The sequence below is a fragment of the Cibotium barometz genome, chromosome 20 (assembly GCF_041138505.1).
Source record: "Cibotium barometz isolate CiBa-2024 chromosome 20, ASM4113850v1, whole genome shotgun sequence".
Lineage (NCBI taxonomy): Eukaryota > Viridiplantae > Streptophyta > Polypodiopsida > Cyatheales > Cibotiaceae > Cibotium > Cibotium barometz.
The window spans coordinates 32,645,276-32,669,394 of NC_141065.1; the positions used below are offsets into that span (position 1 = coordinate 32,645,276).

At 46.8% G+C, this 24,119-nt stretch overlaps 1 protein-coding gene across 2 annotated transcripts in view; it reads left to right on the forward strand.

Moving 5' to 3' along the window:
• Positions 1 to 24,119, forward strand: part of LOC147627795 (uncharacterized) — a 110,138-nt gene that overhangs the window by 83,270 nt on the left and 2,749 nt on the right. The window contains exons 16-18 of one of the 2 annotated variants that reach the window (XR_015268330.1): positions 14,962 to 15,707; positions 15,922 to 16,025; positions 16,174 to 16,216. Coding sequence is in view for 1 of the 2 variants with exons in the window: in XM_086814772.1 (XP_086670898.1) it covers positions 14,962 to 15,736; positions 15,922 to 16,025; positions 16,174 to 16,216 (922 nt within the window). In the remaining variant the exon portion in view is untranslated. Of the gene's footprint in view, positions 1 to 14,961; positions 15,737 to 15,921; positions 16,026 to 16,173; positions 16,217 to 24,119 lie in introns of both variants that reach the window. The other variant, XM_086814772.1, reaches the window with a different exon arrangement.

Sequence of the window (24,119 nt, forward strand, 5' to 3'; positions counted from 1 at the left end):
TCTGCTCTGAAATCCAAGGGCTCGTAGGATCCCTCTCCTGAAGTCTCTGAAGGGAAGCTAGACTCCTCCGCAGGCTCCTCTCCTGCTCTCTGAAAGCCTCCAGACGGTCCAGGGCAGCCTGTCTGAGCATCCTACTAATCTCCTGCGAACCCCTGTCAAGATCGCTGGCTGCCGATCCTCTCCTGAACTGAAGCTCCTGCCAGACCTGCTCAACTCTGGTCGCAATCTCGGGCTCCTCTATGAGACAATCTGGAATCCGGACGCTCTGGCCTCGCTCTCCTCTCGTAGGGTCCTCGATTTGTAGAAGCACTGGAAAGTGGTCTGAAAACGAGGAGCTTGCAAGTATACCCACAGTGCCACCTCTATCACAAGCCCACTCATCAATGTAAAACCTGTCGATGCGGGAAAGGTTAACTCCTGTAGCCCGTCTATCCGAGCGTGAGAAAGATAAACTCCCCTGCAACCTGCCAAACTCCGGGAGAGTCCACGGATCCTGGCCTCTCACCTGCAGCACTAGTTCCTCCCAGGCAGCTAGCTCCGGCCCATGAATGGTCTCCTGGCTGCCCCCCATCCTGTCCTCTGCATCCTCCAGCATGTTGCAATCCCCCCCTAGGCACCAATGGTCTGCCATGGGGAGGGACTGCCTAATGGTGCTCTAGAACTCAGCTCTCCCGGTCGCCCCATTAGGGGCGTAGAAGTTGAGGAAGCCAATGCGGTCTTCCCCAACCCGAAGGATGATCCACTGCGCTCGACCCTGGACCAGAGTGCCAGAATCCACCACCTCGGATAGGAGCTGCTCGCTGACTGAGATGCATACTCCACCCTGGTTCCCCTGGGATCCGTATGCCGGTGACCAAAAAGTGTGACTCCTGCCTGGCAAGATCTTCCCGCAGGTGCGGGTACGCCCGGCAGAAAGGTGGTGCTCCTGGATGAAAAGGATATCTATGGGTCCTCCAACGAGAGCCCTCTGGATCTCCTGGCGAAGTCTGCCCCGACCAATGTAGCAGCGAGGTCCACCAAGACCGTGGATGTTCCATGAGAGGATCCTCATGAATGAGCTCTGGCAAGTGAAGCAGCTGCCACTGGCTCACCCCTCTCAGCCGGCCCGGATGAGCTGCCCTCCACTCTGTGAGTCTTGGGCGCCGGCTTGGAGGGAGAATAGTCACTGTCTGTCCGGGTGCGGAGTCTCTCCAAAAAGAGGGTGACCTGTCTCTGTGTCCAGCCCCACTCCACCTTCGCCCTGTCCAGGGCATAGGCGTGAGACCAATCCTCTGCATATATATATCTAAAGGTAGGCTGCATCCTCGGGGCGGCGTGGAGGAGGATCAGTAGCACCGCCTCAACTGAGGTGTGGACCGGATCCGCCCGCCAATCTCCTATACCAAACAAGCTCATGCGGGCTGAGTGTAATCGGGTCTGCAATAGGTCCGTGAGCCCCAAGTCACTGAAGTGGTGAGAAAACTCCAGTATCTGATCACGCAAAACCTTCTCTACAGAGTTGCAATCCCATGCTGTGTCTGGGGCAACACTGAGAGGAAAGGAGAAGGCCACCGTGCTGCTCACCACTGAAGGAGAACGAGAGGGATGGCACACCACGCAAACTCGCAAGGGCGCGACCAGTGTCTCGAACGGGCCAGCATCCAGCTGGAGACACCTGAAAAAACCGTAATCCACTGGGAGCCCCATCACTCGCGGGGGCCCCCTAGGGGAGGCTGGAGAGAACTCTGTGGCGGGCGAAGCTAGGATCGCCATCTCCACCGGCCCGGAGTGGCGGTGGAACAGCCGCCGCTGAACTGAACTCTGGCCTACCCTGCTGCGCTGCCCCGGGGCAGTGGGTGGTCTGGAGGAGTAACCTGGAGAGGCTGAGGGAGGGATGGTGGCTCGCGGAGAGGAGGGGGGAGAGCGAGGAGAGGATGGAGAGGCATCTGCCAGAGGAGAGGTGTCAGGGGGGGCCGCCGGGGGAGGCGGGAGGGGGGGGCCTGGGGGGGGGGGAGAGGGGGGTGTGGAAGGAGTGCTCTTCGAGTGAGGGGAAGAGGGGCCGGGGGTCGCAGATTGCGGCCCGGGATCCTCAGGAATATGCTCCATGGAGGGGGCGGGGCCCCCCGCGGGGGGAGGTGGGAGCGGGGTCTCCACATGGGGGGCTCCACCGGCTGCCTCAACGGGCACTGAGACTGAATCCTCGTCCATCGGGGTGGGACCTGCTGGCCACCTATCCCTGATTGGAGCATAAGTGCGGGTAGGTGCCTAGACGCCAGCCGGAGTCGCCTGTCCGCCAGCCTGTGCTGCTTGCTGGCGTCTGCGATGGTCCCTGCGGGCCGGGCGTTTCCGCCGGCGAACCTCCTGCCATCCGCCAGCCTCCCGGGTCTGCGCGGCATCCTCCGCCGGAGCCTGCTCGTCAGATGATGGCGCCTGCTGAGACGAGCCAGGGATGTCCGGTCTCTGAGGTGGATGGCCACCCCTCGGGCCTCCTGAAGGGGGTCCAGAGGCGGCAGAGCGTGAAGGATGAACCCCCTTGCGGGGACAGGCGCGTGCGAGGTGGCCCATCTCCCGACAGATGTAGCACTGGCCGGGGAGGCCCGAATACTCCACGCGTTGTATCAGATGTCCTCCAGAAAGACAAGGGAGGAGGATCGTCTTCGGGAGGGACTCCGGTGACGGAACCACAACACGAATGGCCGGGAGTCCTGCTGCCCGAGCTATCACTGAAGCCGATGTCTGAGGCGTCTCCACCACCTGCCCGAACGCCTTGCCAATGGATGACAAGAGGGGCAAGTACTCCCTGCGGAGTCCAGGAAAGCAGATAGTGATGGGGAAACCTGTCGCGCCTGCTAGCGGGTCAGAAGCGGGGTCGAAACCGTGAGTCCATCGCGCCAGGAACGCCCGGGATGAGCGGAGGGCAATGGGGCTCCGAGCCAGCACCGTCTGAGCTGCCTGGGGGGACTCGAAATCCACCTGGTAGTAGCCACGTCCCAAAAAATCGACGCTGACGATCTTGGCAGGCACGCCAACGAGGCTGCCTTGCAAAAGGTTGCGAAGCTCTCTCCGCATCAGACGGCTACCCACTATCTTGCAGACCAAGGAGGAGGCCTCAAGAGCGGATACTGTGGAAACAAACAACTGATGATCTGCATCTGTGAACTCCAGACGGAGACCGGAATCGGCAGGGGTAGTCGGAGCGGCTTCCATGGAGTCCTCCAGAGGGAAAAGGCCAGAGACCGGGGTCACCAACGGGAGGGACAGCCCTACGAGGAAACGGAGAGGCGGAAAGAGAGAGGATAGCGGGAGCGGAGCGGGGGGGGGGGGAGGGGGGAGCTGAGGCGGGGGAGCTAGCGGTGGGAGGAGGGGCGAGACAGAGGGGGAGGAGAGGGAGAAGGCGGGTTGAAGAGCCGCGAAGCGGAGGAGAAGGCGGGGGGGGGAGAGATGGCGGGGGAGGAAGCGAGGAAGGAGGCGGGGGGGAGAGATGGCGGGGGAGGAAGCGAGGAAGGAGGCGGGGGAGAGAGGCGAAGGAGATGGCGGGGGACAGGCGGGGGGGGGAGAGGGGGGCGCGCGACGGCGAGAAGCAGCAGGGGGAAGGTAGACGGGAGGGGGATGAGGAGGAGCTCGCAGGAGCAGATCGACAGTTCTCTGATGTACTTTGGTCCCGAGACAATTTTATTTTTTCACCAGCACATCCTGTCCAACCAACTCCACAAAACTTGCCATAACGTATTCCAAGAGCTGGTACAACAAGTACATGTCTTGGTACATTAAGTACAATCTGGTACAACAGGTACACTAGTTGCACTGCACTTCTGCGCAGGTGTTACTGCAAGCTGCCTGTCGATCGGCGCTATCCGATTGGGATCCAGAAATCCCTAACAAGAGAACGAGAAGAACGAGACCCCTTGTGGAGAGGATGATGCTGCCCATAGTCGCCACAAAAGAAGAGCGAAAAGAAAAATGTCATGCAAGGCAAAACCTCCCATGGACAGTTTTGTATCACCCCAGTAAGATAGCTATATTTATGTTTTCTTTCTGTTTTATTTTCCATTCCATGATGAGATATGCCATGGACATCATTGTATCACTTTGTTCTCATAGGCCCATTGGGTCTTTAGTAGACGCTTAATATATCTTTCTTTCTTTCTCGGCCCCTCTTCTATCAGTCCTTTGGCCTGCCCATGTTCTCTGCTATGCCTTTTTCTTTCTGGCCCTTCTTGCTAGTGCCTTGATTGGACAACTGGAACCCAATCAAGTGGCCTAATAAGTGCTCAGGATGACAAGACACATTACATCATACAAGAGGGTTACAAATGAGTGTGGGGTGCGAATGATACTGACGTGTGCCTCATGTAGGACATGTACGACACTACCACCCCTTGGTGGTACACCGGTGACTCGTCCGTGGACAAGGGCTCACAAAATACTTGGTGTCCAGCCTTAGGACCTTGCACTTTGGTTGGTGTAGTATATCCATGGCATCCACGTGCGGGATACATGTCATCCCCTCTTGCTTTTAGTTTTTGACGGCGGGGTTGGCAATATTGTTGGCAAATCTTTCAACAATGCGGGATTGAATCTTGTGTCAACTTCCTTAGGGTCTTGCGTATTAAATGTGACTGCCAGAAAATGGTTACCCGTCCGGAATGGCAGGAGGTATTGTGGTCTTGTGCTTTGGTATGCACGACTCAATAGTACTTTGATTAGATTGATATGAAGTACACCAAGTACATACTTTTATAGGTTGCAAACCTTATCTTTTGACTCACATAAATCACATGCACACATGGGGACATGACACATGGCACACTTACCTTATCGAGATAAGAGGGCCTTCACACACATGTAGGTGCACTTACGCATATATGAGGTGTTCACACCCATACAAACACCTATAGATAACTGAGAGGTACACCGAGTAGACATATAGGACACATGAGACTCTGAAATACCCAACCAACCCCCCTTTGGAGTGAAGGTGGTGAGACCCCGATGCAAAGAAGATGCTACCACCTAGCCCATCCACCCTGCCTAAGAACTAGACTTACCATCTGCACCTTTGAAAGCACTATGCCAAAAGATGCTTTAGATGGGGTGCCTTCAGGGAGATTCCTTGAAGAAGTTCCCACGAAGTTATGCCATTTAAACTGTGATTTGTTTTGTCTAAATGAATTTACACCCAAAATCACGTATGCACCAATCTTTGGTGTGACTAAGAAATCGTGCTTAAATTCCACATGAGAGAATACGAGTGTTGCACTCTGTGCAACACACTGAACATGTAGACTCGTTCTGTTGCTAAATCCAGTGACTGTTTAGTGAGGTGTCAAATCCAAGCGAGCTAGTTGATCAACCTGCTCGGAAATAACGTCTTTGGTACTTCTGTAGTTAAACAAGACTAAGATTGTTTGTCCTGCTAGAGTGCCACAACCCTTAAGGAGTTGTTCTTCCTTTAATGAATTCCCTTGTTGCTGAGCTTCTAGGTCATGGGAGGTTTGTGCCTACAAATGAAAGAACTGGATCGGGTGGGGGAGACTCTATTGGGTCGGCCTCGGCAACAAGTGCCTAGGTTGCGGCCGCGGTGGAAGGAGTTGGTTTCGTGTATGGTACTAGAAACAACGATTTTGACGTTGATATTGTGCCGTTTTTGTGGCCACCAATGATGCCCTCTTTGGTTGAGGCCGTTGTAGAAGGAGTTGGTTTCTTGGGGCATTGCCTGATGGCATGCCGTATTGTGTGATACCCTTTTTGTTCGGTTTAAGTGGCCGCTGCCAATGATGCCCTCTTGGCCTTGATTTGGGTGTAGGTGTGGCAGTTGTGAAAGTGGAAGCTTCAGAAATCTGCCTTGGGGTTTCCCTCGAGGTTTGCTCCTTATTCCCTATATTTTGAGCCTTTGGAGGGTGGGGTTGGGTGGTCTAGGGCTTCCTGAAATCAAGCTTCTTTTCGGCGTTCTGAGAAAGCGAGACTGTGTGATCAAATGAAGTGGGCTCAAACATATGCTCATCCATTGAATTAGTGGGCCAAGCCCATACAAGAAAGCCCCTTTCTTGTTGTCATTCGATTTCCTTAACTGTAAGGCAAGATGGTTACCTTGTTGGCAAACTAAATGATTGTCTGTGAATGTTGTCGCAAACCTTTAAACCCATCGTTGAGTCTAGCGAGGTGATGTGGTGGTAAAGACCTGATCCCACTCATAAGTTGCCATTCCATCCTCGATGTGGGCCTGGGACCAGGATTGCCACCATACAATGGCATTGCGAGTGAGGTGACACTTAACCACGACAACTTTCTACCTATCCGTTCTAGTAATTGCAACAAAGGAAGCATCAAACTGGTGAATCCAACAATGTAATGTGGTGGGATTGATTTTACCGCCATACTAACTTAGGTGACCTTTAAAGGCTTTATTGGATTCGAAGAAGTCCTCCAGTTGATGGGGTGGAAAAAGGTCTCGTCATCTTCACATCTCCCTCTTCGGTCTTCTTTCAATTGTAGTCTATACTCCATGGCTTGTGTCACCATTTGGTCCTAATCCCTTTCTCCTGAACGTTCGGCCAGTGAGAGTTGACGTTGAGAAAAGTATTGAGAACGGAAAATTTCCAAGTTTATATGTATTTGCACCACTCATGTTTGCATGCTTGAGTAGTGGATTTTGCTAGTGTTTTTGTGTAGTGCTTGTGATGCTGTGCTAAGGTCCAACAGTGCTTGGGATGCTCACGTGTTTGGCACGTGCGAAGTGCTGATAGCTTGTAGCACACAAACTAAATATGCAGATAAGAAAATACTGAAAAAATGTATACTGAAATGAGCTGATGAATGTACTAAGGGATGGAAGTGCAATGAGATGCTTCAGAATCCACCAAGAAATCCCCAAATTTTTTGACAAGAAGCCCTTTAATTGAAATCCCAAAAAAAATTGGTTGTATGCAAAAAACCCTAAAATTCCTCTAATTGGCTGAGAGACAAAAGCCCTGAAAGCCCTAAATGGCTAATTGAACAAAAGCCTGACAAAATCCCTTGTATGAAGTGTTTAGAGACTTCAATTAGTGCTTAATCACGAAAGCCCCAATTTTCTGACAAAAATTCCCAATTACGACTTCAATTGTTGCTATTTGCAAAAAAGAAAAAAACTCGCGAATCTCTGCTGGACGAAATGATGCTGGTGAAAGCACAAAAGTTGCCTCACAAATTTTGGATGGAAGCTATAATGTGTGCAACTCATGTGTTGAACAGGTGTCCAACAAAAGCTTTGAAAACCATAACACCATTTGAGGCTTGGTATAGCCGAAAGCCAACAATGGACTATATGCGTACGTTTGGGTGTTTGGCATATGCACATGTGCCAGAACAACTCCAAACAAAGCTAGATGACAAAGCAATTAAATGCATTTTTGTGGGCTACAGCAATGAAAGCAAAGGATACCGTCTTTATAATCCAACTACACGAAGGATTTTTGTCAGTAGAGATGTGGTATTTGCTGAAAATTCAGAACAGCCCATGTACAGCTTGTATAAAAGCAATGATACAAGCATACAGGACATGTTTGATGGACTTTTACCCATTGCAATTAGGGGGGATTCAGATCAGCCAGCCCCAACACAACAAAATCCTCATGTACAACATGTGGAACAGCCAGCCATTCAGCCCCCTTCTATGGAAGAAGTGGAAGATCTTGTCAGGGAAGAGTAAACAGCCATAGACACAGCCAAGTCAGTGCCAAGATGGTTGCTGAAAACTTTACAAGAAAGCAAACTTGCAGCTCCACTCACAGGTAGAACAAGGGCTAGTTCCAGCCATGCTTTGAATATACATCATGGGGAGTCTGCATTAGCAATGGGTGGTCTCTTTGATTCAGAAGAGCCTTCTTCTTATGAAGAAGCACATGAGAATGAGCATTGGTTGCAAGCTCTGCAAGCTGAAATTTCTTCTATCATGAAGAACAATACATGGGATCTTGTGGAATTGCCTAAAGGCAAGCATGTCATTGGAACAAAGTGGGTGTACAAAGTCAAAAGAAAGTCTGATGGTACTATTGACAGGTACAAAGCAAGACTTGTGGCTAAAGGCTACTCCCAAAAAAAGGGAATAGATTATGAAGAGACTTTTGCTCCTACTTCGAGAATGACCACAATAAGATCAGTGATTGCATTGGCTGCACATAAAGGTTGGAAAGTGCATCAATTGGACATCAAAACTACATTCCTAAATGGGGATTTACAGGAGGAAGTATATGTAAATCAGCCCATTGGTTTTGTAGTTCCTGGTGAGGAACATAAAGTATGCAGGTTACACAAAGCATTGTATGGGTTAAAGCAAGCTCCAAGAGCTTGGTATGATAAGATACATGCTCATCTAACCAGCCAAGGTTATGAGAATAGTCCAGCTGAAAGCACATTGTGTGTGAAGAAAACCGATGCCGATATTCTCATAGTCATCTTGTATGTAGATGACATGCTCATTACAGATACTAGCAAAGTACAAATTTCAGATTTCAAAGCTGATTTGAAAGCTGAATTTGATATGTCAGATTTGGGACCTTTAGACTACTATCTCGGCATACAGTTTATGCATAAAGATGATGGCATTGTTATGCAGCAAACTAAGTACATAAAAAGTTTGCTAAAAGGGTTTCACATAGATGAATGTAAGCCCATTTCTACTCCGGTAGAACCAGGTGTACGGCTTCCTATGCATGATATTGGAGAGCCTTTTGAGGCTGGCATTTACAGCCAGGCAGTGGGATGCCTCATTTACTTGTATAACAAGAGGCCAAACATATCTTCTGGAGTGTCTTTGTTGAGCAAATTCATGCACAGCCCAGGCACAAAGCATTGGAAAGCAGTCAAACGCATTTTTCGTTATCTTAAGGGTACCCTGGATCTTGGTTTGTTCTATCCCAGGGGGGGCAACTTGCAGCTTTATGCATACAATGATTCAGATTGGGCTGGTGATTATGATACCAGGCAATCCACCAGTGGGAATTGTTTTTTTCTTGGCAGTTCATGCATATCTTGGTTAAGTAAAAAGCAACCCACTGTTGCTACATCTACTTGTGAGGCTGAGTACAGGGCAGTCTTCACAGCTACAGTAGATTGTGTATGGTTGAGGAGACTATTGGCTGATCTTCGTGAGTGTCAGCAGACACCCACCACCATTCTCACTGATAGCCAGAGTGCTATGGCCGTGGCACGAAATCCAGTATTTCATGCACGTACCAAGCACATTGAGATTCATTATCACTATGTCAGAGAGAGGCTACATGCAGGGGAGATCGGTTTATCTTATTGCCCTACATAGGATAATGTTGCAGATCTATTCACAAAGGCTTTACCTTGAGAAAAGTTTGAAGCTTTCCGCAAAGCTTTGGGCTTACTCTCCTACAGAGAGTGATCTGCTACCTTGTACAGGTTCACACTTCCACTAAGGGGGGATTTGTGGGCATATGCTCACTTATGGTAGTGCTATGTGTGAACAGGGCTTAACCAAGGGCACTTTTTTCCATGTGGTTTTTCCCCTTGGACATCAAGTGTGAAAGGATATTTTGTACTTCTATATTATATGAATGTGGCACACATGCAAGGGTTGACTTGCATTTTGTGGATACCACACTTTTGGCTCTCCCTCTCTCTCTCTCATTTCTGTGTGAGCTTTTCCATCCTGCACCTAACCCTAATGTGAAGGTTTGTGTGTGTGAGTGTGTGAGTCCAACACCCAACAATCATTGTCTCCTCAAAGAATGAGGAAGAGCATAGAGAACACTTGGCGATGGTTTTTGAAGAGCTTAGACAGCATAAGCTCTACATAAATGGTAAGAAGAGTGAATTCTTCTTATCTGAGATTCATTATCTTGGCCATTTTGTATCCAAGGATGGGGTACGTATGGATCCAAGCAAAATACAGGCTATTCAGGATGGGCGAGAGTTGAGGTCGGTTCACCAAGTCATAAGTTTTCTTGGATTATGTGCATATTACAAGAGGTTTATCGGACATTTCTTTGAGATTGCCTCACCTTTGCTTCACCTCACTAAGAAGAAAGCTGTCTTTAAGTGGGATGATGTAGAGAAGGAACCTTTCCATAAGTTGAAAGCCTGTATAATATCAGGATCCGTATTGGTTATTCTGGATTTACATAAACCCTTCTCAGTTGAATGTGATGCATGTGGGGTTTATGAAATAGAGATATTGGCAGTTATTCATGCCCTTACCGTATGGAAGCATTATCTTCTTGGGACTGAATTTGTTGTCAAAACGGATCAGCAGATTTTGCGGTACTTTTTGACGCAAACTAAATTATCAGAGAAGCATATGAGATGGGCAAATTTCCTCTCTTTTATTTTTAGATTTTGCATACACTTGGTAAAAAGAATGTAGTGACAGATGTTCTTTCTAGAATGCCACAGGTACATGCTGTCATTGTTGCCTATCATCAGGACCTTTCCGATATGCGAAGCTCGTATGATACGGATGAGGATTTTCAACTTGTATGGGCTGATTTATAGCAGGGCATTTCAGGCCCGAACTATTGCATACGGGATGGATATTTGATGATGCAAAATCGTTTGTGTGCATAAGGATTTACGGGTTAAGGTGATGGATGAATGCCATGCACCGCCGTACGTAGGGCATAGAGGAATTCTTGCCACTACGCAAGCTTTGGAGAGGTACTTTTTTTGGCCAAACATGCACAAAGACATAGATGTATATGTGCGCGAATGTATGGTTTGTCAGAAAGTGAAGTTTGACAGGCATAAGGCACCCGGTTTGCTTCAACCGTTGCCTATTCCGGATTAGCCATAGGAGTCCATAGCTATGGATTTGCCTAAAACGCAGCAGGGAAATGATGCCATGTGGACCATCATAGACAGGTTCAACAAGCAGGCTCATTTCATTCCTGTACAAAAGAATATTAAGCCTGAGGACATAGCGAGGGTATTCTTGGCCCAGATTTTCAAGCATCATGGTATGCGTAAGAGTATTGTGGGAGATCGCGATCCGAGAACCACAAGTTTTTTTTGGCGGGCTTTATTTGATAATATGGGCACAAAGCTGAATTTTTCATCAGTGTATCATCCTCAGATGGATGGATAGAGTGAAATTGCAAATTTAGATGTACTTGATTTGCTCAAATGTTATGTGGCTGAGCGGAAATTAGATTGGGAGAAGTACTTGCCTCTTGTGGAGTTTGCTTATAACAATACGGTGCACACCTCAACTGGGAAAACACCCTTTGAGATTGTTTATAGCAAAGTGGTGCTTCCACCTATCCTTCGGACAAAGGATGAAATCTTTGCTGCAGATGAGTATGTTACAGATCTGGATACAGCTTTCTCACAGGTACGGACAGCCATACAAAGAACTCGGAAAAGCATAAGAAAGCTGCAGATAAACATCACAGGTAAATGGATGTGATTGGGTGCTTCTCAAGTTTGAGAAGGCATGCCTTTGGAAGCAACCTGGCAAGGAAGGCAAATGTCCAAAGCTGTCTCCCAGGTACTATGGGCCATTCCAGGTATTGGAATGGATTATTGAGGTGGCTTTTAGGCTTGCTTTGCTTGAACATTGGTGCATACACAATGCTTTTCATGTTAGCCTCCTCAAGAAATATGTGGGTCCTGAGCCACTGGAGCCAGTTATTGAGGACCAACCCAAAATCGATGAGCTTGAAGAAGTGCTTCAACCGGAACAGATTGTGTTTCATAAGGAACGAAAAGCTGCTAGTGGTAGGCTTATCCGCAGGTTCCTTGTCAAGTTTAAGAACTACCCCGCTTTGGATGCAAAATGGATAGATGAAGACTACTTCAAGGATTATCTGGATCCTCTGTAGGTTTATTTGGCTGCATTTCAATTGCGGTTAACTAATTAGAAGCCGAGGAGATGTCATATTTCTGACTATGCACATGTGGAGGAACACAGGTAGGTACAAACCCTGGTGTGTGTTCCAGGCATGGTTAGTACGTGTGGAAGGACTCCATGGAAGGATTGAGATTCTCGTGTGAGCTCCTGGCATGATTGGTTACATGTGGAAGGGCTCCATGGAAGGATTGATATCCTGGTGTGAGTTCCTGGCATGACTTAGGACATGTGGAAGGGCTTCATGGAAGGGTGGATACCTTGGTGAGAGTTCCTGGCATGCTGAAGAAGTCTCGTGGAAGGGTGGACACCCTGGTGAGCATTTTTTATACCTGTATGGGCGGTGCCCGAGAAGGGTTCGGTACAAATTGAATAAGTTTGGAGATGGAATCCATAATATTATGCATAAAGCATGTGTGTGTGTGTGCTAACATGCATGAATGACTTGTCTTGACCGCCTGGATAATGCCTGGTATTTTTGCCTGTGATGGTCCATGGGCTCCGGGGATGCCTGGAAACCGTGTGGACGCGTGTGTGCACACCTGTTTGGGACTAAGGCGGTGGTCTTATGTGTTTTGCAAGTGGTAAGTGACCCCAAACTCACTTTACAACTTATAGTTTATTATACTGAGGTTTATGGGTGCAGGTGTTCACATACACTTAAATTTGGGCGGACAAATTATAAAGTGTTCACATACACTTATGTTCAGGTGGACAGTTTTTAAGGTGTTCACATCAAAAGGGACCAATTTTCAACAAAACTTGGCCATTACTCAAAGCGGGCAGCCCTCAATCCAAGAAAAGCTCCACGAGTTGCTATTCTGAGGGAGGGGGGGGCCAAAATCAGCTAGGCGCCTCCCTTTCCAGCTGTTTTTCGGCTGTGGAACATGCATGGCTGGTGCGAGTTGTGAAGAGGGCATGCAAGGGAACTAGAGAGAGCTGGTCCACCATGAACAGAGCTGTTTTATAGCTGGGGGACTGCCTCCATAGATGCTACAACAAAAAGCGATTCTTCTCTCCCCCTTGAAGCAGGCAACCATTCCTCGCCTCTTTACAAGGCTGGACGATTGCTGTACAGCAGGTCTTTTGGCTGGTTATTGATGCTCCGAAGAAGTGTTTACTGTCTGGCACCCATTCTCTTGTGCTGGAACACTTTGTTGGTAATAAAGATACCTTAGGGGGGGGGGCTGGCCCAACTTCAGCCCCTAGTGCTGTGTGTTTGTGCAGATTTTCATATTGTTGTTTTAGTGGTATCCAAGTATGATGATGATGATGATGTCAGATGCTATGTATGATGCCATGATGTTATGTATGGGATAAGGTTTTCTGTGTACATGCTTCCGTATTTGGTGACACCGAGACTACTCGGCATGAGGACACCCTCGGGGTGTAGCTAGGTAGTATGGGACACCTAGTCTTGCTGTATTTGGGGCAGGGCTCAGGATGTAGCTATGGCCTCCAGCTTGGGGATGAGTCCAGATGGACTCTATTGCTGGGAGGTGTGCCTTAAGCTTTGATCCTCAGTGGGTTCTGTGTCAGACAGTCTTTGGGTTTGGGTTTTATGAGACTTTACATACTCCCTCCTCTAGGGAAGGATGGATGCACAATATTGGAGGGATATGCATCTCAGCTGATATTAGTTCGCTTCTCTCTTGCCTTAGTCTGCTATCATCACAAATTGATGCAGTTTGAGAGGCTCCTTGAGGTAGTCTTCCTTCCAGAGGAGGTGACACTAATAGATGACCCATTATGTGGAATGAGGCAATCAGATATGATACTGGCAGACCCATGGGAGTTTCAGGATATATGCAGTGGTCAAGGTGGGACTGTGGTCCAGTTTCTTAGTCAATCCATAGAAGGCTTTCAAAAGCCTTCCTGAGGATTAGAGGAGGCAGACTGTGCACCATCTTAGAGGGATCAGCAATAGGGTCTAGAAATTGACACTGCTATCAATCTTGGAGTGGTCCATAGGAGATATTAGACCTGCCAGTATCTCGAGTGAGGACAAGGTCATTGGAAAGATAGACAGGGCATCGATAGCAGTGTCTGGCAACGCATGTCTGCCAAGGCAGTGCTGCCTGGCTGTGAGAGGCTTGAACCTAGTCTTTTTGAAATCTCTGTTTGGGCTGAAGCGAGATCCTAAAACCTCTGACAAAGTATTGACGACTCGAGACTTAATAAATCCATTGTCTTATCCCAGAACTCCGAGTCCATGGTAAGCAGGATAAGACGTATCAGAATTTCCAGACAGAGCAGCAGGGAAGATCAGAAAAAGCACCATAGGCTTTTGTCTTTAGAGAAGATTGTTGCTATAATGAGAAGAACATGGGCTTCAGTTGCCATGTGCTGGACATGCCAAGTGAGTGGGCTGCTTTGATAGATGTTCAGGTCACTAGAATGGGCTTCAAGTGTTTTACTCAGTTTATAAAAAAGTTTTGATTTCTTTTGCAGTGGTGCAGGGGGCCAAGCTTTTAAAAAAACCTATGGGCAGTATACGAGGTGACTGGTGCTTTTTCTGGGGGCGTTTTTTAAGATTTAGGGGTGCACAACGTAGGTTTCAAATTGCATGTTTGCACAGGTGGATGCACAGACCAATGGGAAAGTGGTTTGGAACAGAATGAGCAAGCTCTCTGCCGATAGCCCGAGAAAAAGTAACAGAAAGGGCAGCCAAATCAGTCTTGCAGGCAGGCGAAATAGCTTAGATAGGCTGGTGTTAAGTAGGTTTGCCAACTGCCAGAGGTGCCCTGTATGGGCATGGGCAAGAGTAGGCTATCCACAAATTAACAGTCTATGAATTCAACTTAACGCGAACACAACATTCAAGAAACCATGCAAGCACTTTTTGAGGCCTCGACCTTTCCCATTCTACACACCTTCCACATCGTTTTGAGCAGGAAGCCAAGGGAGAAAAGAGTAGCAAATTTGGTCTCAGAGAAGGAGAAGCAGCTCAAAGAACTGAAGATCTTTCCTAGAGAAGCAGTCAGTGCTGCATACTAATTGACCCACTACAGGAGGAATGCATGTAGGCTCATTTTGTTTGTCTGCATGGAACAGCTTTTCAATCGTCAAATTCCTTGTCTTGCTTCAACTCACTGTAGACAGTTTATTAAGTCATTTCAGCATTGTTTCAGGAACCTCCACTGTGACCTGATTGGCTATCAACCTCCAAAGCACATCGGCAAAGCCGGAATCAACTGCACTAGCACCTCTACTGCCACTCCTGGATACTCTTCAGTTCAAGATGTTAGCAATCAGCCTGGAATCCATCCACCACAGGCTGTTATTGCAACAGGAATTCCAGCTCATTTACTAGGAGTAGCATCTCACTTCTCTTCTCATTCTAGTGCTTTCAGAAGTCAGAATCCCTTTGAGTTCCGGGCTTCTTTAGGGGCTACAAATGGTGCAGGTGAAATGGGTGTGTTTCCACCAAGGACTAAAGAAAGTCAAAAAACTACTGAAGGCACAAACTGGTGCCATCCCGATGTGATGCTGGATGGAAAACCTGTCTCCCCTCAAATGAATGTATCCTCAGCACGTCAACTACATGGATCAGTGGCTGATATAAGTTTCAAGAACCCTTTCAAGAGTCCAGGCATATGGTCTTCAGCTCCTTCTACTCCACCTCAGCCAGGGTCTGATGTGGAGATGCTGTGGAAGCATGCAGATACAACATCTGATGGATGTAGTAATGTGGCCAATTCCTTTCAAAGTGATTGCTCTGATAATAACTTGCATACACAAGGGGTCATCAATAGTGGCAGAGTTTATCAGAACATGGTTGGCCAGCAGGAGGTTGTAGGTAAAAGGCTAGCTGCTGAAGCCAACTTGCAGACTGTGGATCCAGTTTCAAAGCGACAGGTGTCTCCAGCTATGCAAGGCAACACATCGATTCTCTCTGACCTTCAGGTTCTGATGGCTTGTTCTTGTAGAGTTCCTAGTTTGACTAGGAGATGACTTACAGTCTTTCTATTTCTTGGATAGGAATTTGTTCTTATAGGGTGGGTAGATGGGTGGGGGGCATGCCTGCTTGCTTCTTACTTTTTTTTTTTTTTCCAAAACAGCAATTCACTGTTCCTGTTGCTTTGATACAGCAAAGTGGAGGTATAGCGGCGGGTAGCATTGACAATATGCCATCTTCTCATAGTACCTCAGATGCACTAGATAGTTTGGAAGAAGTGGAGCAATTAAAACTGAGGTAAGATAACTACCTACCCTCTTGGACTGGAATTTTGATGCGTGTATACGTGTGTGTGCATGTGTGTCATCAGTGTGCTATTTGGAGGCAAATGCAGAACTTTGACCTTGTGTATGACCATACTCAATATGCAATTCTTTGAATGCAGGTGTAAGCAATACCAGTGGGAAAAGCAGCAGCTGGAGCTGAAGGTAAACCTTTTATGTCAATAGTCTGTTGCAAGATTAATGAAATTGTTGTTTTCTCTTTAAATGGATTGTAACGACTTCTTTCTTCACGTAACTTTTCAAGTAAATTGCATAAGCCCCCTTTCGAGGGGATGTAGCCGAGCTAGAAGCTACACCACTCACACACACAACCCTACGGTGTTAGGGCTCGAACCCACGACCTCTTGGTTAGGGTGGGTTGTGATGACCTCTTGTGATTGATCGAGAACAGACTACAACCCTCTGAGGAGATGACATATATAAAACATTACGAGAGGGGGGGCACCCTCGATGGCTGGCTGCTCTTGGAGGGAGACTGCATCAGAAGGTGGGGGGGGGTGGGCAGGGGGGGCGGGGTATACATGTCCCTCAGGCTATGAACTGGGCATCACCACTTATGGATTGCCTCCATCATGCACCAACAAATCTGGCCCTTGGAGGGAAGTTCAGTGTGTGTGACTAGGCTCTTGGGCCCTAGGCCACCGTGTGTGCCGAGGCCAAAAAATGGCTAGTCTGTAGCTGCTTGTGTGCGGCTAGACCAAGATATTGGCTTGACTTTGGCTCTGCTGTGCATGGCAACCAAGTCTCAAGATTGGACTTTTTTTTTTTCCGAGAAAAGATCCTTTCATTAGTTATAAAAAAACGCCCGCTGGGCTACAAAAACTCTCCTACTCATAAGAAGGCAGAGCAGAGATCCAATCAGGGCAGCTAGGGAGACTCTCCCTAGGTGCAAAAAAGTACAAATATCAGTACAAATAAGTGAGAGGCTATATCATACAATAGGAGGGGGGGAAATCCAAACAGGTGGCCTGTAATGCCAGCGGGGGGTACCCGCGTGTAGGGTATAGAAGGGGCCGCTGCGCCAAGTGGAGTGAAAGGCCTAGCGCCGCAAGATCGCCGCATCCGAGTCGCCCCGGATGCGGTCATACTGTCCTCGCAGGGTGTGGATCAACTCCTGCCAAATCCCCCGAACAGTCTCTGCTGGTGGCTCAAGTCTCCCCTCAAAGGCCCTGAAACACCGGGCCCTCCAGGTGAACCAGATGGTGAGGCTGCTGAGGAGCTCCCATCACAGATCCCTCTCCTTTGCAAAGGCTAGCCCAAGTTGGGGCTGCCTTGGGGCTGGCCTTAGGGCTGGCCCCTTCTGTGTGAATGAACCTAAAAATGCCTACATGCATCTAATGCTAAGGTTGACAACTACATGCTTCTGAATGATGCTTTCTCCAAGTGGGTTAAGAGGACTGACATCTGACTGACCTCTAAAGCTCAGAGACTGACCTACGTAGCTCGTGCCTTACTGTCCCTAGACTAAGGGCTCACAATGGGGTCACGACGTACGACAAATAATCGTAGAAAAGGTTCTACTTCTGCATAAATGTTGCATTGATGATCATGCGAGTGTGTCACCGTGTACCCCAGTGCAAGGTGCACGTGACATTCCCTCCTGCTTAACTTGGCGGCAGGTTGAGGGCTTCCAAGTAGTCTGCCAACAACTGGGAGTACTCCTGATGAAAGAACTCTTTATCCAGCCAAATCGAACTTCGTGTAGAATTGTCGTATTCTTCGACTGGATCCATGCTTCCATCTGTGGAGGAGAATTGGCTCTAGCTCTATGACTTCAGTTTCGTCTATCATATCTGGTTGTTGCTCTTCGTATATATCAAGCAATGCTAGACCTACATATGGCTTCAACCAAGAAACGTGAAAGACATTGTTCATAGTCGGACAAATAATCCTAGAAAAGGTTCTACTTATGTACAAATGCTGCACTGATGATCATGCCAGTGTGTCACTGTGTACCCTAGTGCAGGGTGCACGTGATAGGAGAGGTTTGGCACTCCGGAAACGTCAAGTGTTGCCTTTGAAGGGATGCAATCTCAGATCACCCCAATCTTTGGGAAACTTAGGATTGAGATATGGGAGTATGTAGATCATGAGAATTTTTCTATGGGAAAACTGAGCCATTGTGATGTTGTACTTGGTATGCTTTGCATAGGAGAGTTGATCTAGCCATTGATTGGGACCGAAGTAAGTTTAGGTTCCCTTTCAAAGGCAAGAATGTATCTTTTGATGTGGGAGTTGAAGAGGAAGCTCTATTTCCATGTACAAGTTTTCAAAGCAATGAAATTGTCTGTTTCCTCGTACTTGCTTTTTTTTAAAAGACTCCAAAAATAAAGAGTGTAAGCCTAAAGAGTCTCTCTCTAGTTTGGATACGGAGAGGATTGATTTCTTAAAGAGATATGAAGATTGTTTTGCAGATTCTTTACCGGATAAACTACCACCAAAGAGGCCAGAAGATCATCAAACTCACCTCATTCTTGGGAGTTCGCCTCCAAACCGGCCACCTTACCTCGTAAGTCTAGCCCAGTAGGAGGAGATTATGAAGCAGGTAAATGAGTTATTGGAAAAGGGTTTGATTAGGCCTAGTTCTTCACCCTTTTGCTCTCCAGTATTGTTAGTCTAGAAGAAGGATGGGTCTTGGCGCATGTGCGTGGATGATAGAGCCCTCAACAAGATTACTATAAAGAACAGGTTCCCCATACCTAGGATTGATGATATCCTAGACAGGTTGGATGGATCCAAAGTGTTCAACATGATAGACTTGAAGAGTGGCTATCATTAAATAAGGATTGCTCCAGAGGATGTGCACAAAACAACGTTCAAGTCTACCTTTAGGCCATATGAATTTCTTGCGTTACCCTTTGGTCTCACGAATGCTCTTGCCACATTTAATAGGATGATGGATAGAATCTTCAGAGACCATCGAAAATTCACAAGTACTTTCTTTGATGATATTTTAGTACACTCTAATAATGAGAAAGAGCATAAAAAGCATTTGAATATTATTTTTCAAGAATTGAGAAAGCACAAGCTTTATGCAAACGGCAAGAAGAGTGAGTTCTTCTTGTCAGAAATTCGCTATTTAGGCCATATAGTGTCCAAAGATGTGATTCGGATGGATCTAGACAAGGTCAAGGCTATTAAGGAATGGCCAGAGTTGACCAGTTTGCATGAAGTTAGAAGCTTTTTGGATCTATGCTCTTACTACAAAAGGTTCATCAAGTGGTTTGCAGTGGTTGCTGGACCATTGCATGATCTAACAAAGAAAGCAATGGGGATTAGGTGGGCCAAGATGGAGAAAGAAGCTTTTAAGGCTTTGAAGTTTTATGCCAGTAAAGCACTAGTATTGATTGTTCCAGATTTGTCAAAGCTGTTTATTGTAGAATGTGATGCTTCAGGAAAGTGTATTGGTGCAGTCTTAAACCAAGAAGGGCATGTAGTTGCTTATGAAAGCAAAAGATTACAAAATTCGGGAAAGAATGCTCCCATCTATGAAAAAGAATTAATGGTTGTCATCCATGCTTTGAAGATTTGGAAGCATTACCTCTTGAGTGGTGAGTTTATTATCAAAATAGACGATCAAAGCCTCAGGTATTTTCTATCTCAGCCTAAGATCTCTTGAAAGCATCTTAGATGGGCCAACTATTTGGCGCAATTTCATTTTCTGATTATGCACACACCTGGAAAAGAAAATAAGGGAGCTGATGCTTTGTCAAGAAGACCCTAGATACATGATGTCTCCATAATCTATCATACAGATTTCCCTGTTATGGTCTGTGTGTACAGCCTCTAGCAGGGCTAAGTATATGTGTGTACCGCTTGTGTGTGAACAGCCTCTAAGGCTAGATATTATGTGTATGGTAGTGTGTGTGAAACCACTCTTAGGGTGGTTAGAACATAGATATTATGTGTATGGTAGTGTGAAACCACTCTTAGGGTGGTTAGAACATAGATATTATAAATCCTTCACCAACTACAATGCTTTTATAGCCTTTGGAGATTCATCTAGATGACATCATTTTACATCAATCTAATCTACTGATCATTGAGTCGTGTAACCTCTCTCTCACTTGAATATTGTCTTTCTCTCTGCACACTAGCAGCCTTGGCGTTGGCATTTGAGCCTCCATAGCCTCTATCTCTGCACCCCTAATGTCCTAATACCTAACAATCATCCCCTCGGGTATGATAGGACTGGCACTCGAGGACCCTCCATAAGATGACCACCTCTAAAAAAGTTAACATGCAAACATACATAATCTCAATGATAAGAGACTAATACATAAGCTTAATGTGAACATGTAGATTTGCTTACTTGGTTTAGGTCGGATCATCCTCCGGTACAGATTGACTCCAATCCCATGGCCACATCTAAACATAGAATAAACATAAGCATAAACATAGAACAAAAAAGCATAAACATAAACATGGAAGCATGCAACATAAGCATGCAACATAAGCATAAACATAGACATAAATATAGAAGCATGTAACATAAAGCATAAACATAAACATAAAAGCATGCTTAAAGTATAAACATATAGAAGCATAAACAAAAGCATTGGGTTTAGGGTTGGAGCTTACCTCAAGAGCTAGCTAAAGAGTGGGGATGCCCTAAAGAGTATATGGCGAGTGAGAATAGAGGCCGCACAAAATAGATGGAAGACCTAAATATAAAACAAAAAAGCATTAACATAGAAGCATGCAACATAAGCATAAACATAGAACTAAAAAGCATAAAACAATAAAACAAAAGAATCGGGTTTAGGGTTGGAGCTTACCTCAAGAGCAAGCTTTATGCATAGCTCATGAGAGCTTATGCATAGGTCATGCGTAGCTCAGGAGAGCTTATGCATGCAAGAGGGCTCACAAATAAAGATAGCTTATGCATTGCGTTCATACCTTATGCCAAGAAACAATAAGCATGCTTATGGGCAAGTGAATGCATGTCAATAAGAAAAAAAACATTTGTAACAAAAGTAGTGGGTAAGTATATGAGCTTACATTGACTTGTACATGAGAAAATTGCTTACTCATCTGCATTCCTTGGCTATAAGCCTACAGAGTGTCTCTCTGCAGTACAAGCTGGTCAAGGAGATCCTAGGCGGTGGGTAGACTGAGAAGTAACATCTTCATTCTCAGTCATCTTTTGTACTTGAAGTACATTTGTAAGACTTCTTTCTTGTACACAATATAGACAATATTTTAGGACTCTTGTGTCTGTTGTATGCGTTATTTCGTTGCGCTCTTTTCTATCTTTGAAAACCCTAGCACATAGGCACCAGTGTTCTGCAACCCAGGTTTCTATTCTTCGAGTACTTAGCCAAGCTAGGTCGGCGGATTTAGATGGTTGGGATTGAGGGCACCACAGCGATGGCACGGCACAGGAGATCCCATAGCATCCCCCCGCTTTCTCTGGGATAGTTTTTGATCGAGGAAGATCATTTGTTTCCTCTTGTAGATTGTCTACACGAGCCTCGTGGTTCGCAATTGGTTGTCGATCACCTTGGTTTAGGAAATTTGAGGAGCGAGCTCGCCCCTCTGGTAGAGACCATTAGCTATGTCTGGCCAAACCTTGTCCACACCTTGCATGAAACACTGGGACCGATTGACGAGAGACAAGGGCTGCATGGGACAGCATAGCAGCCTTCTTAACGGACATGGTGCGGTAGCCCTTTCCTCACTAGCACGGATGGAAACATCATTTGGCACTACAAGCCCGGAGTGTGGCTTTCCCCCCTCCCCCTGGTATGTAGTCTCCCTTCGAGAGCAGCCAGCCATGGAGGGCGAGTCCCGCCACTTTCTTTTTTAGTACTTTTACCTCTACAAAGGGTTGTAGTCCACCTATTGACGGACATTTTTTTCTGTTTACCAATAGAAGGATATTTTACCGAAAAAAAAATGGTAAGGCAACCTTTTGTAGAGAACACTCTCAATAAGAACTCTCGCTACTAATGCATTGGCTCAAATAGATCACCAAACCCTTTTAGACCAAACCTAATGCACTCCCTGAATGATAGAATCCCATCCACAGGTTGCAGGCCTTAGAACCACTGAAGCAAACATGTATGCACCTGAATATGCTCAGGCCAACATCCACTAATTCCATGTGGGACTCCGATTCTTGGGCCTCCGGACAAACACCTCTTCCTAAGGAACATTATCCAAGAAATATACCCTCTGATACAGTGAAGAAAAAACTATGGTCATTGTCTGTGCGCGCTAGAACTATTCTTATTCTCTATGGCCATAAGAGCTCTATTCTTATCCTCTATAGAATGTACTTGCCCTCTTTCCATTAGACTTTTTGTTGAGTTGGAAGCCTCTGGATCATAGAAAGACGAACCATGTCTGAGAAATCACGGGATCAATATATGCTTGAACATTTGCATACAAGGACTCATTTAAAAATCCACAAAATGCCCAACGTGCTCTGACTCAGGACATCAACCACCTGTTGCGAATGATGAGCCCGTGGATGCTAATCTAGGGTTGTTGCAGATACCAGTGCATGTGGACCTGTGTCCAGTACTTGAACCTCCTCATGTAGGGAAGCAATCCGTGCCTTCATGCTTGCTTCCATACGGTTAATGAGAGCTAGGGTTGCCTTCCATCCATAACTAGGAACGAGTGATGAGGGAGAAAGAAAGAAAGAAAAAGTTACATTAAACGTCTCCTAAATACCCAGTGGGTCTATGAGACTGAAGTGATACAATGCTATCCATGGTATGTTTCATCATGGAAAAAAAAAACAAAACAAGTACAAATAACATAGGTCTCTGAAATTAGAGGCTGACACAATGATCATCATTGGGAAGTACATGGGGGAACAAGAGACTCTCATCATGGAGTACATGAGAATATGAAGCATGTGGGGCACATCATCCTCTAGTAGAGGCCTGAGGGTACACCTCTCTCAAGTATATCGAGCATGGGGTTATTGAGTATGGATGAAAGGTCCCCTTTTGTCATGGTATGTTGGAAGGTGGTGTGATGGCGGCAGAGCATGTCTTGGATCTGGATCTGACGGGAGGATCGTGGTTGGTGACCCGTGGCTGTGTACGTCGAAGTGCACAAGCCCGTTCCAAAGTGAGTCCTCGGGGGGTGGGCATAGCTGAGATATCCCTGTGGTGGACCCACGGGGTTCAGTATGCTGATATCGTCTCCCTAGGTCGGGAAGAATGACGAGGAAGGAGAGGTGTGGCCGACACTCTTAGGAATTTGTGTGTGTTTGCAAATATCCAGTAGGAGAGTCCTAGGCAGTGCTGGTCCAGGTAGCACATGATCTTGGATAATGATACAAAACCATCACGGAAGAGACAGTGGTACATCCCACGGGTCTCATAGTACACTGGGTACTGACAGGTTTAGTGCTCCTCTGTCTGGACCCGTGTGGCATAATATGCAGATCCTCTTCTCCCAAGGTCTCTGCATGAGCTCTCCATCTCTGAATATGCGCTCTTCCCACCCTGTCTCCACCCGTAGGCAGTGAGAGATGGCTAATTGCAATCCGCATGGCATGTGGCATGTGGCATGTGCATATCCAGGTAGCCTGGCTGCTGGATGAAGCCATCCTGTGAGCCTCAGGAAATAATTTGTGTAGAAGTGCACTGAGCCACTGGCATCTCTCTCGTGGAAGAGACAGAGAGAGAGACAAAGAAAGAAAGTTGTAATAACGTCTTCAAAAGGCCAAAATGACCTATGAGACCAAAAGGTTATATCATATCCATGAGGTACATCATCCTAGGTACAAAATAGTAATAAAGAAAGATAGCAAAAAATCTAGAACTTTAAAATCTGATCTTGGTACATGAGCAGAGAGCTCTCATATCACCCTAATACATCCCTCATGGGCCGCTGTGACATGGTGCTCAAGGTGGTAAAACTGAGCTGGCGCGAGAAGGTCCTACGATGATGGCCCGGATCTTCCTGTGGTGGCGTGGCCATGGGCGAGGGCCATGGGGTCTGGGGCGTCGAGCTCTGCATAACTCAGTGGCGCTGTCGATTGTCACACCTCTCGGCCGAGCTCCTACACTAGCCTGTGGTCTGG